This window comes from Arvicola amphibius, chromosome 14, assembly GCF_903992535.2.
Source record: "Arvicola amphibius chromosome 14, mArvAmp1.2, whole genome shotgun sequence".
Taxonomy (NCBI): domain Eukaryota; kingdom Metazoa; phylum Chordata; class Mammalia; order Rodentia; family Cricetidae; genus Arvicola; species Arvicola amphibius.
In genome coordinates, this window is record NC_052060.1 from 59,499,967 (window position 1) to 59,517,136 (window position 17,170).

Genomic DNA, 17,170 nt, shown 5'->3' on the forward strand with positions numbered 1-17,170 from the left:
TGGGTGATGCTTAGATGCTCAAAGAAAGCCTGGGTGTGACTTCTGTCCCAAGCTCATATTAGTGAGCAGAACGGCTCAGGTGACGGCAGTGTAAGAACAAATGGCACAATAGAGGAGCAGCAATCAACCCTGGCATGTAACCATGAAAGGTGCAAAGAGCTCAAGCCCAGGGCAATAATATCAATCTTACAAGTAATTCATGTCAGCAAATATGACTTCCTAGTAACTCAGGTTAACCCCCAAAGAGGTCAAGTAGGTCACGCTAACAAATATGACTTCCTACTAACTAAAACTGACCCCCTCAAAGAGGTCAAAAACTCACAGCAAGAGTGTAAAGGTTTAAGTTTTTTCTTCTTTTAAGAATGAAGATGGAATATTTCTTCTAAGATGAAAATATAACCAGAATAAAGCAAACCACAACTCTGGGCGTTCACGGTAGTTATGCATTTGCTTCTTCATTGTACAATGGCATTGTGGGATATAAACAGAATAGGTCAATATTTTCTCAGCTTGGCTCAGAATGTGCAAGGGTGGTGTTACAGACCATGTATTCACAAAACCCCTACAAAGTTCTTCGTGTTCAAGTCTCTAGTGAAGTAAGAACTCAAACCAGGCATGGTGGTGCGTGCCTGTAATGCCAGAAGTTAGGTGGCAGAAACCAGTTTCTGTTTCAACAAATAGATGAATCGTAAGTAAATAAATAAACAAATCCATAATCTTGATGTCTGTAGTACGTGGCTTGTGGTTACAAAAATGGCAGGAAAGAGGAATCTTTAGAAGATGGATCATTTATGAACTGCATCCCATAATTTCAAACTAAATAATCCAATTAATTTCCATAGCTAAAAACTAAGTTAATGTCTTAACATTATTACATACAAACACATGAAGGTTTAGAGAAAAGTTATTTCAGAGTTTAAAACTTAGACAAAGCTCTTCAAATAGCAAATTATGCTGCAAATCTTAGCCTCCACCCAGCTGCTTTAGCAGGAATGTTAAAGACCATGGAGAGCAAAGCATGTTGGTCTAGCTTGCTTTTCTGTTGCCGTGACCAAAGTAACGGGAGGAGAGGGTTTCATTGTACTTTTACAGGCCCAAGTCTGTCTTTGAGAGAACTTACACAGGAACTCATGGCAGGAATCATGGAAGAGTGCTTCTTGTTGGCTTGCTTTGCTTGCTTTCTTATACACCCAAAGCCCACCTGCCTAGGGATGGTGCCTCTCACTCTGGGCTAGGCCTTCTCACATCAAACATCAATCAAGACAATTTCTCACAGACACGGCCACGCCCACCCTGGTGGAAGCAGTTCTTCAGTGGAGGTCTCCTCTTCCCAAAGGACCCTAAACCGTGTTAACGATAAAACCTAACTGGTACACATGGGCTCTTCCCACTGCAACTAAACACAAACATAAACAGACACTGGAGTACTCTGCACTTAAGGTTTCCGTCTGCCATGTCAGGACAGCTCTCTGGGCTTGTTGGAAAATGGAGGACTCACTTTCTCTAAAGGCTCCCTCCCTACCTGGATAGTATCTCTAGGCTGGGAGGCTCGACCTTCACTACAAGCTGTCTTCAAGCCCAGATGTCTAAACTGTCTCAAGAGTGACCTTTAACACAGATTCCTGAAGGGTCTCCCCTGTTGCCCCATGAGATAATTAGGTTTTGTGCCCCCAGCTGTCTGGTAGTATCCTGCTGCTGAACACAAATGAGGTAATGCCACAGGTGATGCTCCCATCCTTATATCTCCCCTCCGGCATAAAGCTGAGCTGAATCACTGACGCAGACTCCACGAAGGCTACTTCTGTCACCCCCACAAAGCCCCACATGCCGCCTCTGCTACCTTCATCTTTGCAGCCTGGTGGTCAATGAACCACAAGGAAAAGAGGCCCAACAAACAAACAAACAGACAAACCAAACCCTGTCTTTCTCCACCCAGAAAACACATCAACTTTCTTAGATCACAGCTTCCCCTCTCAATCCTTGCCTTTATTTTCTGATCTTCTGGGATGCATTACGGTGCTAAAGAGGGCCAGTCAGCAGTTCCTGCTGGGTAGGTCTGCTCTGCAGTCTCTCAAGGGCTAGTGCAGACCTGACCAGTTCTGTGCTGTGATCTCCTCCTCCGTCTTGCTTCTGCCTTTTACTTCAGAAGGGGTGACTTGAAGTCATTTTCTTACAGATTTCAATCCTTGGACGCCACTTCTCAGCCATCCCTATAGGCATTCCAGGTCATAAAGAGAGCCTCTTTCCTGTAAGTTTAGATGGAGCCAGAGATGGGACTTGAACTTAGGTATGCTAACTCCAAACAGCATGCCATTCTGAACCAAGCCACTGCCAGTCTCTGACTCCCAAGTCCTTTCCATCACACGGTGAAGCCCTTGTCACGAGCTTTTCATTGTAGCGCACAGGGGAGGGATACAGCCCTTGCCAGCTATCTTATCGTGATACAGTGCATGGGATCACATAAGAAGCTGAACGGGGACAGAGCAAGGAAGTGCCCCCTGAGTCTCGGGGTTGGTCCCCATCCTGGTTGGCCTTATTTCCTAACATTCATTTATGCATGTGTCTTATCACTGTAGATGTGGATTGGAGACTGTGAGCCCCAGCATAGAATAAGTGGAGATGAACCAGGGATTCATATCATGACTGTGTGAAAATGTAACGGAGATTAAGCTAACTCAGGCTTGGGAGAGAAGGTACTCCAGAAAATAAAGCTGCCTGATGTAAGAGTTGAAGGAAGAAAATATTTGTATATTAGTGGTTACTCCAATTTGTGAATGTAAATGTTTTAGTTAAAGTTGGTGTCCATTTTTAAACTCTGTTTTAAAAAGTCATCATTACTTGGAAATTTGAGTTACATATGCCCAAAAATGGGATTTCTTCTCTTAGATATTTTTCCCTTCTTCTTCAGAGATATTACTCTCTTATATAAACTCCCATTTGGGAAAAAAATACAATCCTTAGTCCAGTCATTTGTACAAATAGAAGACAACTTGTATTAAAAATATCAATTTAAGTTAATGAATCTTTTAATCTCTCCTCTAAATCATGGGTTCTTAAATCATTGAATTTTCTTTTTGGTTGTCAAAACTGTTAATGAGGGCAGTGACTAGGGCCGTGTTTAGGAGAGAAGATAGGGATGGCCAGAATGCTTTGCCAGGAGTAGAAAATACCCTCACTACAGGCTTTTTTCATCTGTGATGCCAAGAGTGAAGGCTGAGTAACTCCGGTATGAGAAGAGCCTTTGGAAGCTGGGGACACTAGTTCTGGGTTCTGTACCTTGAGATTGCTGAAACAAAACTCTCAACTTCTTAATAAAATATATGTGCTAAGAAGGAAGATTGAATCAGGATGAGGAGCTCAGAGGGCACCACGTGGGAACCCCAGAGGTCTTTGAAAGGTCTGGCTTTGTAGAAAAACCCAGAGCCTTCTCTCCACTTCCTTCCCCTTTGTAACAAATATGGAAAATGATTTACAAGGAGATTTTGGTAGAGATGTACAGAATGGAACAAAAATAAAAAACTATCATCTTTTGATATCAGCTTTTAAGTTATGAAATGCTGGAAAAAGACTTGGATTAAAAAACTACTGCTTTTGAACCACTAAAGATCTGTCATGGGAAGATTTTACTGTGCCTTGTCGGGGGGGGGGGCTCAGTCAGTGGGTCATTCAGTTTTTTGTTCATTTGAATTCTGACTTGACCTCTTCCAAACCATATCAAGGTTCAGTGTTTTCTTCCCAACATCTGTATTCATTTTAGGGGTGCACAGTATCAAAATATAAAAACTAGATATTCAGAGCCTTGGAGAAGGGTTTGAAGAAGAAACTTCATTCTCTGCTTAGAGCTTAGAACAGAGAGATGCCTGTTGCAGCCGGGTAAGGTGATTTAATGAACTTAACCACTAAGCAACTAAGTTTCAAGAAATCAAACCTCACAAAATGACAAATATCTTCAAAATTTTTCTGTGCAGAAAACCTACATCACATACTGCTAACTTAAGCAGCACAGAGATGTGGCAGAACTTAGATTGGCTTGGTTTGCTTTGCTCTGTGAGACCAGGGTTCTCTCGGGGAAAGCACTCTGAATCCAGCAGGAAGGGGACATTTGCTGCTGCTCTCCCGAAATGACTCTTTTCTTTGTCTTCTTCTGAGTTTTTTTGTAAATCAAATTTGCAGTCAAGCCACATCTGAAGTACACGTGTCAAAATATTTGCATATGGATTTGTTTCCAAAGAGCCTATTTTATCTGTTAGCCAATTGTTTGCTCAGTAGGTATGTGGACAAATGCCTGCATAGGGGAACGCTGCCTTTACAGAACACTGGAGGAAATCTAACTGCAGGCTGACACCTTTGATGCGATTCTCATCTCTTTCAGGTTACAAACCATATGCCAAGACCCCTTTCTTTTTATTTTCTGTGTAAAATGGATGATACACAGTGTTTAGTACTTGATTTTTTTAAATTAAATTGCACAATAACGGTTAATTTTATTTACTATTTTCTGCATAATCGTTATTTTGCTAGGTCTAAATATGCTCTGTCCTTGTAAAACCCCAAATCACCTAATAAAACAGATAGTTATGCTTGCTCCAGTTTTTTCCTCTGGGGGGGAAGGGGTAAGACAGAGAGTAAGTCTAAGCGCATTGCGCATGCTCACAGCACTCTGTCTGTGTGTTATACCTGCAGCCCTCCCGCTGTGTTCACTCTGCTGTGGAGAAGGGAAAGCTGAAGCGCAGAGGGAAAGATGAGTTTTTCTGAAGACGAAACCATAACCAGCAAGCTCAGCGGCTGGACCGAGAGCAGCTGTGAAGCTGTGTCACACCAATGAGCATCAAGGACTGCATGCGGTAATGTCAAGATGTTTCTTAGGTTCTGCACACGCTTCATTGATCATCCAAGCCCTCTCTGGTGAAGAACCAGGTGGTCAAATTCATACACAGTCCAATAAGAGAATGACAGGACTGAATGTCTTAACCCCAATATGAAGGTGTTTGGAAGTAGCTAGATTTAGAAGCCGATTTAGAGTATGTTATAAGGGTGGGGTCTTCATAGTGGGATCACTGTCCTCAAAGGTGTGGAGAAAGAGCAGAGATTTCTCTCTTCCACACAGCCAGTGAGAAGACTGTCCCCAGGAAGAAGGCCTTGCTCCAAAGCAAATCTGCCTGCACCTTGACCAAGGATTTCCTAGCCTCAAAACTATGAGTTGTATGTGTCCATCATTTAGCCACTCAGTCTATGATAATTTATCACAACAGTGCAAGGACTCCAAAGGGAAGTTATTGAGAATAGTAATCACTTGACGGTAAGCACATTTATACAAAAAACTAACATCACCCTGTAGAAAGAAATAACATGTCCTGAATGTTTCAAAGATTAGCCTTCAAGAATGGGATTGCTGTTTCTTTCAATGCTTCTGTGTGAATCTGAAAGTATTTTTTGTTATTATTACTATTGTCTAGTATTAATAACAATAATTACAACTATGTATACATACTAATCTGCTTGTGGACATGTCTATAAAATATAAGAAATGTTTCAGGATATGCAATTATAATGTGAATCTTAGTTCCATTTGAATTTCACTTTAAGTGAGAAAAGGTTGATCTTGAGGTCATGATGGTACCATGGCAGGAACACAATAGGCCCCTGAAGGAGCTAAGATACCATTTGCTTTAGTATCATATGTGTGGGAGGAGATCCAAACTTTTGCCATGAGGGTTAGATCTGCAAACTAAATTACATCAGAATTTCTAGCTCCTGACTCTTGAATCAATTCAATATAATTTTGATAGCTTTTAGTAAACATGAATTTCTGTGACAGTCTAATAATAATTTAAAGATATTGACTAGTATTTCTAAGTTCAATATACTAAAATAAAGCCACTATAACCTTCAAAAATAAAAGAAAGAAAAGAAAAGAATCCAGTGGGGGAAATGTGGCCCTCTTTCAGCATGATGCAATCTCCTAAGATGTTTAGAGAGGGCAGAGCAATCTTTGAACAAGCAAACAACTGCCTCTCCCCAGACTTGTACACAAAAACTGAAATAAAAGTCTGCATGAAATTGAGGAAGAGCAAATATTCAATGCAGCTATGAGGACTGGGGGCTGGGATCAACTGTGGAGGATTATACTCTGCGATTAACTAGACCTCACTCTGAATGTCACCGTTTTTCTCTGTAAAACAAACACTAGGGTGGCAGAGTGAGGGAAAACCGCGAAGACTAGAGTGACTTATATTACTTACACATATACATGTGCATTTATGACAGTCTGGAGGGTCACTTCCAACACGGAATATCCCAGGGTGCCCACCTCATTCTATGCCAGTTCTGTCTGCTTGGGGTGGAGTAGAGATCAGGGCCCATGCTGTCCTTAACAAAGTCTATAGGAATGAAAATGGCAGACCTTGTAAACTGCCAAGTGGAGTGCTGGAAACCCGTTTCTCGTCAGTCTGGATGGACGGAGCCCTTTTAACACAAGGGCGCGGATGTGTGACTTGTTGCCTGGAGAGAAATAACAAAGGCTGATTTATTGCTGGGGCGGACTGAACGACATCATGTCTCCCTTTGACTTAAGGACAAATGCCATCCTGACATGTGAAAATGTCAGCCCACCATTCAAGCCCATTCCTCAGCGATTCTGTTCGTTTGGCAGTGATACTTCACACACGGTTTTTTTTTTTTTTTTTTATCGCACGTATGCAGCTTTGCATGGATGCTGCGCATTGTGAAAGTCTTGGCTCACGGGCTTTGTTTAATTCAACACCACACAGTTTTAACTTGGGAATGTAACTGGCAGGGTGGCTGATGTGTGTAATCTCAGCACCCGGGAAGTTGAGACAGGAGGACTGCCACAAATTTGAGGCTAGCCTGGACTACAGAGCAGGCCTTGTCTCAAAAATGCCAAGCAAAATAAAACCGTCACTGAATAAGCCTCTAGCAGAGAGCAGAGGTGACAGTCAAGTGACTGGGCTCCGGAGAGGTTCCTCTGCAGTAGAAGCTACACCTGGCAACCAGCTCCCATTGGAAGGAGCAGACATGAAGGTGAGCCTGTTCCCAGGGTTTGGAAGTCAAGGGACCATCAGTCTAGTAGTAAGACAGCGCCACTATTACATCCAGCTCAGCTCAGCTTGAATAATAAATAAATACCAGCTTCCATTCGATAATTCACTAGCTTTATAGAGCTGATACCATATGCTGAGACCCAACTGAAGTGGCTGGGATCCTTGTAAAATCAACTGAAGTACAAGCAGATAAAGACTGTGTTCATGGCCCTGAGCAATCTCCCCGTTTGGATTCTATGTTTGGTGTTTCCTCCCCTTCACACGCGTTCCTGTTTCTTACAGTAAAGTATTTGTCTGATCATATGTAAAGGGATGTCTTAAGGGCCCCTCCATTAAACCCAATCCCTGACTGGCTGCCTATTATTAAAAAAACATTTATTGATTTCTGGGAAAAGCAAGTTACTTAGATTAGGAAGGTAAAAAAATGAGAAATTCAGAGATGCAGAGCAAGGAACCTCAAGGGTCACCACTCCTGGGAATGTCACCAAGATCCTGGGAGTGAAGCCAGAGAGAAATGGAGTCTGAAAGGGTCCTTCTGCTGGTCACTCTGCACCTCATGTCCCCTACCACGTGGGCATAGATCTGGCTTAAACAGGTTTCAGGCACTTACCGCCACAAACACAACACAGGTGCAGCAGGGACAGCCCGCTCTCTGTGCGGTAGTTCAGACTGACTTCTCGGAAGGCTTCATCAGACCTGAAACAGCAATGACAAGCAATCAGAAGCTCATCTCAGCATGCTGCCATTTGTTTGAGAACTAAATACCGGTCTATAAATTCAGAACTGTATTTTGTTATACGACTTTGATGCTAGAAGAGTTTTGAATCCTTCATACCAAGAACTAAACCTTGATAAAAATGATACTAATCATTGAAGCGATCAAGTTAAAGACTCACATATATACTCTGGGTTCTAATATATTAATATAATTACATGAATATATAATTTAATTTTATAAAGCTTTTTATAAGGAAAATACATACATCTAAAAGTAAAATTATATCTTTCACAATCAAACATTAGTATTATATTTGTAGAAAAATTAAGATATTCACAAAAGGAAGAAAAGAGGAAGGAAGGGAGGGGAGGGGAGGGAAAGAGAAAAGGTTGTGCTGTGTTTGATAAGAGCATGGGAGAAAGATTATAACCCAAATGTATGACAATTTCTGCCTGCAGCCAACTTTCCTTGTACTCTGACCGGGTCAGTGTCCTCAGATCAGGGAGGTCTGACACCTGGGGAGGCCCTGTGAAGGCTGCTGAGGAGAGGAATGATTGCTTTAATGAATTCCTTGCCTTTATACTATCAAAGACTTTGCCCCCTAGAGGACCCTGGGAGCCATAGGTATCCTTTCAACAGGAAGTTAGAGCTAAAATTCTTGACCTCGTCAGGTCCTTGGCACTCCCAGGACATTTTTCAGTAGAAATGAGATCACATCCTTGGCCTCTGGGTCGGCTTCAAGGGGCCTCGGGCCTATTTTAATCTTAGCAGCGCTAGAGGGATGCCCGGTCTCCGGTGGGAGAGCCAGGGATTCCCATCACCTTTAAAGCACTTAGACTTGAAAGACTTAATAAACTTGGACTATTTGCATCAAGGCTCCCAGTTAAGAACTTCAAAGGCTATTGGAATTTTGAAATAGAAAATTTTTCCATTCTCCAGGGTGCTGCTAAAAAGAGAAGGCCTCTAATTCCAGAGACCTTGAGAGGCCCCAAGAAAGGCTTTAATTAGTAACTCTAAGCCCTGTGGTCTGTTTTCATAGACGTGGGGATATTCTTCCGACTAACAAAGCAGGCTCCGCAGCCTACACTAGAAATGCATGCAGGTCACATGAGCTTGTCCGTGCTCAAAGGGAGTAGGAGGTGGTTTGTTCGGAGCCAAGTTCAGGGACCTCAGCCTGGGAAATTACATCTGAAAGTGGAAGTCAGATGGGAGTTTTTATAATCTCAAGACAATGCAAGGGTTATAGGTCAGATCGTTTAATAAAATATTTCAGCATTACTTTGTAAATTTTGTGTTTTGTGTTTCTGTGTGTAGCTATGTGCCCATGAGGGCAGAAGGGGCCTCAAATCCATCTCATCTGTAGTTGCAGGTGGCTGCAAGCGGGCCTGATGTGCAGAAAAGTGTACTTGAGTCCCCAGTAGGAGCAGTGTGTGCGGTTAAACACTAAACCCCCTCTCCAGCACCCTAAGTCCTTTTGTTGACTCGAGACCTTGGTGGGGATAGGGGATGCCGAGAAGTGGGGCAGTCTCTGCCATAGGTTCCAGCTGTATCAGATGATAGTCTTAGTGTTTAGGTTGGTGAAAGCTACTGGCGTATTGAGCTAATATATGCTAGAGGTTTTACTTGTAAGTAAAAGGACATTAGGTCAAACGCAGAAGGTGGTCACTGAAAGACCCTCAGGACCCCCTCCCCTCAGGACCTGCTGGTGGCCTGCTTCCGTGAGAACATCCCATTTGCTTAGGAGAACGGGATGTCTGTAGTCGGCACCTGTGCCAAACTTAGAGTGTCAGCAGTTCACAACAGGGACAGTCGCCCCCACACACCTGCTGGACTGCGTATCCTCCTGTGTCCTTGTGAACAATCTTCAAACATAACTCCATTCTGGGAATTGAGGCAAAGACAGCCCACAGATATTTCCCTTATCACGCAGTGATTCTCCTGCCCTGGAATAGACCAATCACTGCTAGTAACCCTTTAAATAAGCCAATCCAATAAGTTGGAAAACAACCTACAGGTCACCCCCCTTGTGTCTGTGGCTTTTTGCTTTAAAAGATGGACTGTAACAGCTATCGGGTGTCCTTCATATCCTGAACCTGAAGGGCCCTCTAATGACAGAATAAAAATCTTCTTGCTTTTGCATCAATTGTGGTTGTGTGAGTGGTGTCTGGAGCAACTCCTCCCTGATGTTTGGACTTCTAGTCCAACAGTCACTAAGTGGCTAGTAAGGGGACTACTTGTAACCCAAGATGATATGGTTCTGCACCTGCAATAGTCCAACACTCAACAAGCAGATAAGATTTAACCAGTCAGATGTCACTGTAGAATCCTTACAGTAGATGTGGCCTTTTGTTTTCTGTTTATTTCAGCTCTCAGGAACTGTGACATGCCCATCCTTTTAGGCTTTCCTACACCAAGAAAATGAGTTTTCCCATTTTGTAAACATCAACAGCTAGCAGGTTTTGCTATCTCATTTCTTTAAAAAATTTTAATTATAAATTAACTCTCTATTATATGTGTATGTATGTATTGTACTTGTGTGTGGCTGTATGTGTGTGGAAGTGTAGGCAGAAAACCACACACGTTTTCTTCAAAGGGGATAAGGGATAGCTAATTGGAGTCAAATATGAATGAACATGGCCTGGAAACAAAAACTTAGGTTATCCCAAATTTCTATGCTACAGCATAATAGAAATTTGATAAAGCTTTTATAGTAACAGAAGAAAATAATAACTCAAGGCCCTTTTCAAATACATTAGTGAAATATTAGGTGGGCAAATTACAACCTTAGGTAGGTGGTTACAGCATTGGGGTACGGTGGGAGGGGGCTGCTCAGACATTATCTGACCACATTCTTACTCTTCTGGTTGGTTGAAAACTCCCAGAGGATTTGCCTAACGATCACAAAGATTTTTCAGTCATACACAAAGGAGGGTAATAAGTGTTTTTTAGGGAATTGAACACGCCCCGAGATTATTTGTCTCTGGGCTTGCAGCATTCTAACTTGTCCATATCACTGAGGGTCTAATAAGCAGACGTTTCAGTGAGTGGTGTGTGTGTTTTCACAGAGGTCACAACACTACATGCAGTCCTAAGTCCCCACTTTTAGTTTGTGGGTCCTGGGAATGGAACCAGAGGGTCAGGCTTGGTGGCAAGTCCCAGTACTTTCTAGTCAGCTTCCCAGGTCCATTGCTGTATAATCTTTTTTTTTTTTTTGGTTTGTTTGTTTGTTTTTTGATTTTGTTTTTTGTTTTTTGTTTTTGTTTTTTGGTTTTTTTTTTTTGCTGTATAATCTTAACAACATACATGGGAAGTTAACAATTACCCAGGTGCTCCAAAGTTGACTGTTCCCCCAGTGTCCCTGTTTAAGTTAAGTTCATTTGGTTAGAGCAGAAGAAATACATCCTCCCTTGCTGCTCTTGGAGTGAAGATCCGTGACATCATTTCCTGGGTAAGAGAAACCCAAGAAAGAAGTTTCCTCACAGCCCAGAGCTTCAGCAGCTCTGTCCACGAGAATCTTCACAGGTCTCCTCCCTGTTCACAGATGGACACGGATCCTGTATATTTTTAGAGAACAGAAAATCTAGTCTATGACCCCCACACTTCACGGGGGAGGGAAGAGGGGGAGGAAAGGAGGCAAGTGGAGAAACATGTATAGTTCGGTAAAAATTAAAAAAACTGTAATCTTAAAGTAACTAAAAAAAAAAAGCAAAGATAAAGAAAAAGAAAAGGAAATCTAGTCTACCTCACTTGCAAAGCTAGTACATGTGTGGTTTAAAGTCACAGAGTGTGGCCTAAATTCTGAAAAAAAAAAAAAGCCACACCCATGTTCTAAGACACTCTGCTAAGCACAGTGACTGATCCAAGCTAATGGCTGGGGAGAGTGGACCTTTGTTATGCTGGGCTGTCTTCAGCCACCTCAGTGGCACTCACTGCCTTCCTCTGCGGCTGACCTAACACCCTTGTTTCAAGTACAACGTTGATACAATACACTGTTTAGAAGCTAACCGGGGCAGAATGTTAATGTTACATCATTTCTGAAAATTTGTGTGGTTCTTCTTTTGCTACTTTTAAACATTTTCATTTCACTTGCATTGTGTTATGGTTGGACACACACACGCTCACACACACACCCCACACCCACACACAGTCAGCTTGACATAACCAGTTATCTGCAAATAGAAAGGCCAACTGAGACATGCTTTCTGTCAAATGGCTAGTGACCAAGCTTGTAGGGTATTTTCTTGACTTACAATGAATTTGGGAGGGTCTAACCCAATGTGGGTGGTGCCACTCATGGGCAAGTGGCCCTGGGGTCTATAAGAAAGAAGGCTGAGCAAGCCATGGAAAGCAAACCAGTAAGCAGCACCCCTCCGTGTCCTTTGCTTCAGTTCCTGCTGCCAGGATCCTGCCTTGAGTTCCTACCCTGGCCTTGGTCTGCCACCAAGATTATTTAAGACAAATAAACTCTTTCTTCTCCAACTTGCTTTTGGTGTGTGCTTATCAGAGCAATAAGGACTTCACCAAGACACTTGCTTTCAGTATGTTTTTAAGTCATAAGAAACTTTAACGCTCTGCCAATGTTCCTGCAAGAACACCTTATAATCAGCTTAACTTTAATATCAAATTTGAAATGTCACAATGCTACTTCCAGTAAATTGTAATTTTCAAATGCCAACCACATGTAAAACAAAGGTTTCTCTCTCTATTTCTCTCTCTCCCCTCTCAATTTTAGCCTACTTTGGTATGAAAAAAAAAACACACAAGGTCATAATGACGCTATCGAATTTTGAAAGAGATCAGGTATGAAACGTTCAAAGCAATGTTTTGTTCAGTGAGCAGGGACAATGTGTGTGAAGACCTAGGAAGGGAGACAATGAAGGTAGCCTGAGGAGAGGCACCTTCTATTCAGTCTCCTGAAAGTCCCTCCCGGCCCAAGGCAGCTTTCAGACCACAGCCAACTGTGCAATTTAGCCACTCCATAAGTAGCCCCCTAACCCTGCAAGAGGACCCTGTAGAAGAAGAATGAAGCAAATCTCTTAAGGTATAAAGAAGCCCTGGAAAGCCATGTGGTCTTCCAAACAGACTCAAAGAATTGTCTGAAATGTAGGGTTTGTGTCAATTATCAACAAAATAGAAACAAAACAAAAGCAAGCACTGCCAAAAACAAAGAAATCTGGGATACAAATTCCCATTGAAACAGATTTGTATCTTTAATTCTCTGCAAGTTAGTTAGGGAGCCTCCCGATCCCTGTTCCTCTTCCTTCCAATCACCCTGCTGGGCCACCTCTATCTCTGCTGTCCCTTGTGACTTTACATGCTCCCACTTGTTGTCCCTCTTTCCCTCAGCGCCTCCTCCCTCCTAGCCAATACCATCTCTAGCATCTCTTTCCCCATCCTTCTCCTCAGGGGTAAAACTAATTTTATAAGACTTTGATACTAGCCCAAATCAGTACCTTAGCAAATGATACTGCTAACAGCTCCTGGTCAAAGTTCCAAAAAGTCTAACCCATTTGGAACTCACAAAAGCTTACAACAAGATTATCATCAGAAATATCTAATGCTTAGCCGCTTTCCACCTCCTGCCCTCTATCTCAGTCACTGTGTATGCTTCTGAAGGGCCTAAATGCATTTCAACCTTCTCTGAGAAAGTTGCAGTCAATTCACAAATATAGGTGTAGATTGCTCTTTTGTTCCCAACCACTTGGACACAAATAATCACACAGAAACTATATTAATTACAACACTGCTTGGCCAATCCCTTAGGAATATTTCTAGTCAGCTCTTACATCTTAAATTAGCCCATTTCTATTATTATTTTATATTTTACCATGAGGCTCATGTTTTGTTACCTCTTGCTTCTTGGACAGCTACATGGTGTCTCCTTGACCCCACCTACTCTCTCTATATATCCCTTCCAGCCTGGCTATATTTTGCTCTTCCATAGGCCAAAGCATCTCTATTCCTTAACCAATAAAAGCAACACATATAAAAAAGGACCTCCCACATCTCAAAAATAACATAAGAATAGTAAGGGAACATTATTATTGGAAATCTACTTTCCATAAGCTAAGCAGGGAGAAACAGGTGGGATGAGTGGATATAATTCCTATTGTAAGTTTGGAGCACTGACTTGGAAGATATTCAACAAACATATTTGTGAATATTCACAGGATACTCGTTGGGTAATATTTCTCTCTCTTATTCTTAGATTTTTCTCTACTTTTTGAGAAGGTGAATTAATTTTTTAAATGTATATACCTCAATCGGTGTTTTGTACATCAATATATTATATTGGCCAACTTTCAGACATCTCATTTTAATTATTTCTCACTTGTGGCTGCTGTGTCAGACGTCTCCGAAAGGATGAGGTCACGGATAAGATGTTTAATTGGATCACACAACTGCGTACTTTTCTGGATAAAAGTTAAAGGCTAAGAAAAGAGTCGTTATGCTTTGAGGCAGAAAATAACCTTTAGGTATAGAACTACCCTATTTAATAATTAAGGAAATAATTTACTATTAGAAAAATATTCATGAGTATGACTTAATCTTAATTAGGAGTTTCATCCAAGCCCTAGAAAGCCCTATGAGCCGATTAGAATGTACTGTTGTTGGTGAGGGGCATGCATCTTATAAACATGCAAGAAAAAATTAGAGAATACATTGAGCCCAAGGCATTAGAACTTGCAGCCAATGTCAGCTTGTCAGGAAATGTGACACACACAACTCTTTTAGGAAAATTGACAGGAGAGAAAGCAGGTGTTTCCCTGAGGAATGATTGCTTCAAGGTCTTGAATGTTTTAATTGCATGTATCAAAACAAAAACCGTTGAATGAAGTGGATGGGAACTGAGAATCATGGCTGAAATTTAGGGTGCAACTTTTCTTAAATGATTACACGCCCACTTTAAGCGAGTAATTGTGTTGTTAGAATTGCAGTGGACTTCCGAATGTTGCTGCCATCTCCCCTCTCCTAGTTCATTTCTTTCGCTAACCTTAATCACAGACGTCAGCGTTCCAGGAGGATAGACTCTGAAAGGACAGAGGCATTTCAGTGGCATGCCTGGCAGGCACTAGCTCATCAGTTTATCTTTCTAGAACTAACGTACTAGTATTGTTTATAAATACAAGTGTAAAGAGCCCACACAAGACAGAGAAGCATCTTTAGTGTCTGCATATACTAGTGAGGAGAGGAGTCTGACCCACAAATGGATTGAGATATCCTGGAGAACTCACTGGTCACTGTGGTATTAGAGGCATCAGAGGAAATACATGGACCACGAATGCGCTTTCCTATGCCCTCTTCATCTCTTTCCTGCCTCCTGTTCGTGTCTTCAACACCTACCCAAAGCTACAGTGAGGGCGACCTTGCGTTAGAGGAAAGAACATTCTATGTCTGTTCTCTTCGTTCCCCACATCAAGTTGTCACTGCGAAGCCACTATAAACTGCCGCAGACTCAGGAACAGTGCAGTGCTTTGTTTGTTTGTTTTAAACTGAATTAGCTTTAGTCCTGTACACCTTACTATAGTGTGGGTAAAAGCTGGGGGCATCGTGTAGTTGATCTGACAGGGACAGAGGCTCGTGGTGTAGTTTACACTCTCTAAACGAATGGGAATAGCACCTACTGATAATTCCATAGACTAATCTTTCAGCAAATGGACAAGTGAACAAAAACTGAGCAGAGAACTCCACCTGTGACTGTGTTCACTGCACCTCTATGGATAGGTGAAGCACAAATAATAAAAACTCAGAGAGAGAAATTGAGATTCAACCCGAAGGTCAGAAAAGCAAAACAACCAGCCACTGGCTCTTATCTCAAGCTCAGTCTGAAATGGCAATCCCACCTCCCGGAATCTCAGAATGAGACTGTGCATCTGAGAGCTGTCTCCCCCACTTCTTATATTCCTCTCTAGGGCTGGGATTAAAGGCATGCACCACTGGGATTAAAGGTGCATGTTATTGGGGCTACTGGGATTTAAGGTACGTGTTATTATAATCTGGTCTGTAAAGCTAACCAACTTTTCTTTCAGATTTTCAGGCAGTCTTTATTAAGATACGATTGACTTCCTTGCTCATGTTCTCCCTCCTTCTGCTCCTTATTTGGACCTTGGGAGCTCAGTCCAGTGCTCCAGTGTGGGTCTCTGTCTCTATCTCCATCCATTGCCAGATGAAGGTTCTATGATGATAGGCAAGATATTCATCAGAGTGGCTATAGTATAGGGCCAGTTCAGGCACCCTCTCCTCAGCTGCTGAAGGAACAGGCTGGGGGCATCTCCTTGGACACCTGGGAACCTCCAGGGTCCAGTCTCTTGCCAACCCTCAAATGGATCCCTTAATTAAGAAATATACTTCCCTGCTCCCATATCCACTCCTCCTCCATCCCAACTGTCTCATTTCCCCCATGCTCTCCCCATGATCCCCTTCTCACTTCTCTCTCCCCATCTCCCCCTACCCCCGTCCTACTCCCACCCCCAAGCTCTCCATTTTTGCCTGGAAATCTTGTCTACTTCCAATATTCAGGAAGATAACTACATGGGCTTTTTGGAGGTACACCTTCCTATTTAGCTTCTCTAGGATCATAAATTATAGGCTCAATGTCCTTTATTTATGGCTAGAATCCACTAATGAGCGAGTACATACCATATTCATCTTTTGGGGTCTGGGTTACCTCACTCAGGATAGTGTTCTCTATTTCCATCCATTTGCATGCAAAATTCAAAATGTCATTGTTTTTTTACCACTGAGTAGTGCTCTAATGCGTTTATATTCCACACTTTCTTTATCCATTCTTCCATTGAGGGGCATCTAGGTTGTTTCCAGGTTCTGGCTATTACAAATAATGCTGCTATGAACATAGTTGAACCAATGCCTTTGTAGTATAGTAGGGCATCTCTTGGGTATATTCCCAGGAGTGGTATTGCTGGATCCTGGGGTAGGTTGATTTCGAATTTCCTGAGAAACTGCCACACTGATTTCCAAAGTGGTTGCACAAGTTTGCATTACCACCAGCAATGGATGAGTGTTCCCCTTACTCCACATTCTCTCCTGCAAAGGCTATCATTGATCTTTTTCATTTTAGTGCCACTACAGACAGGGAACCTCCTGTTCTTGCAATCTGCATCTTAGCGAAAGACACGCCAGGCAGCTGGTGTCGCTGTCACCGCAGCAATTTGTTACATGAGATGAGGTGTGAAGACTCTCACTATGTGTTTATCGCCCGGGTTCTCAAAGTGGTTATGTGTGATGGTGTATCTTTTCCCCAACTACCCTAACATTGTAGTTGATGAGACAAGAGTAAGACAATTTATACTCTCAGCACAGCCTCCTCTTCTTCCCTGTCGTCTGTCATTTTAATTCAAAAAGAAGAAAGTTCTCAGAACTCAGCCCTGAA

The 17,170-nt window shown here is 42.3% G+C and overlaps 1 protein-coding gene across 1 annotated transcript in view; it reads right to left on the reverse strand.

The window, feature by feature from the left end:
* Positions 1 to 17,170, reverse strand: part of LOC119800707 (serine/threonine-protein kinase TNNI3K) — a 227,596-nt gene that overhangs the window by 206,812 nt on the left and 3,614 nt on the right. Inside the window, exons 3-4 of the mRNA XM_038310871.1 lie at positions 7,672 to 7,757; positions 6,404 to 6,501 (exon numbers count right to left, since the gene is read on the reverse strand). Coding sequence (XP_038166799.1) covers positions 6,404 to 6,501; positions 7,672 to 7,757 — 184 coding nt within the window. The remainder of the gene's footprint in view (positions 1 to 6,403; positions 6,502 to 7,671; positions 7,758 to 17,170) is intronic.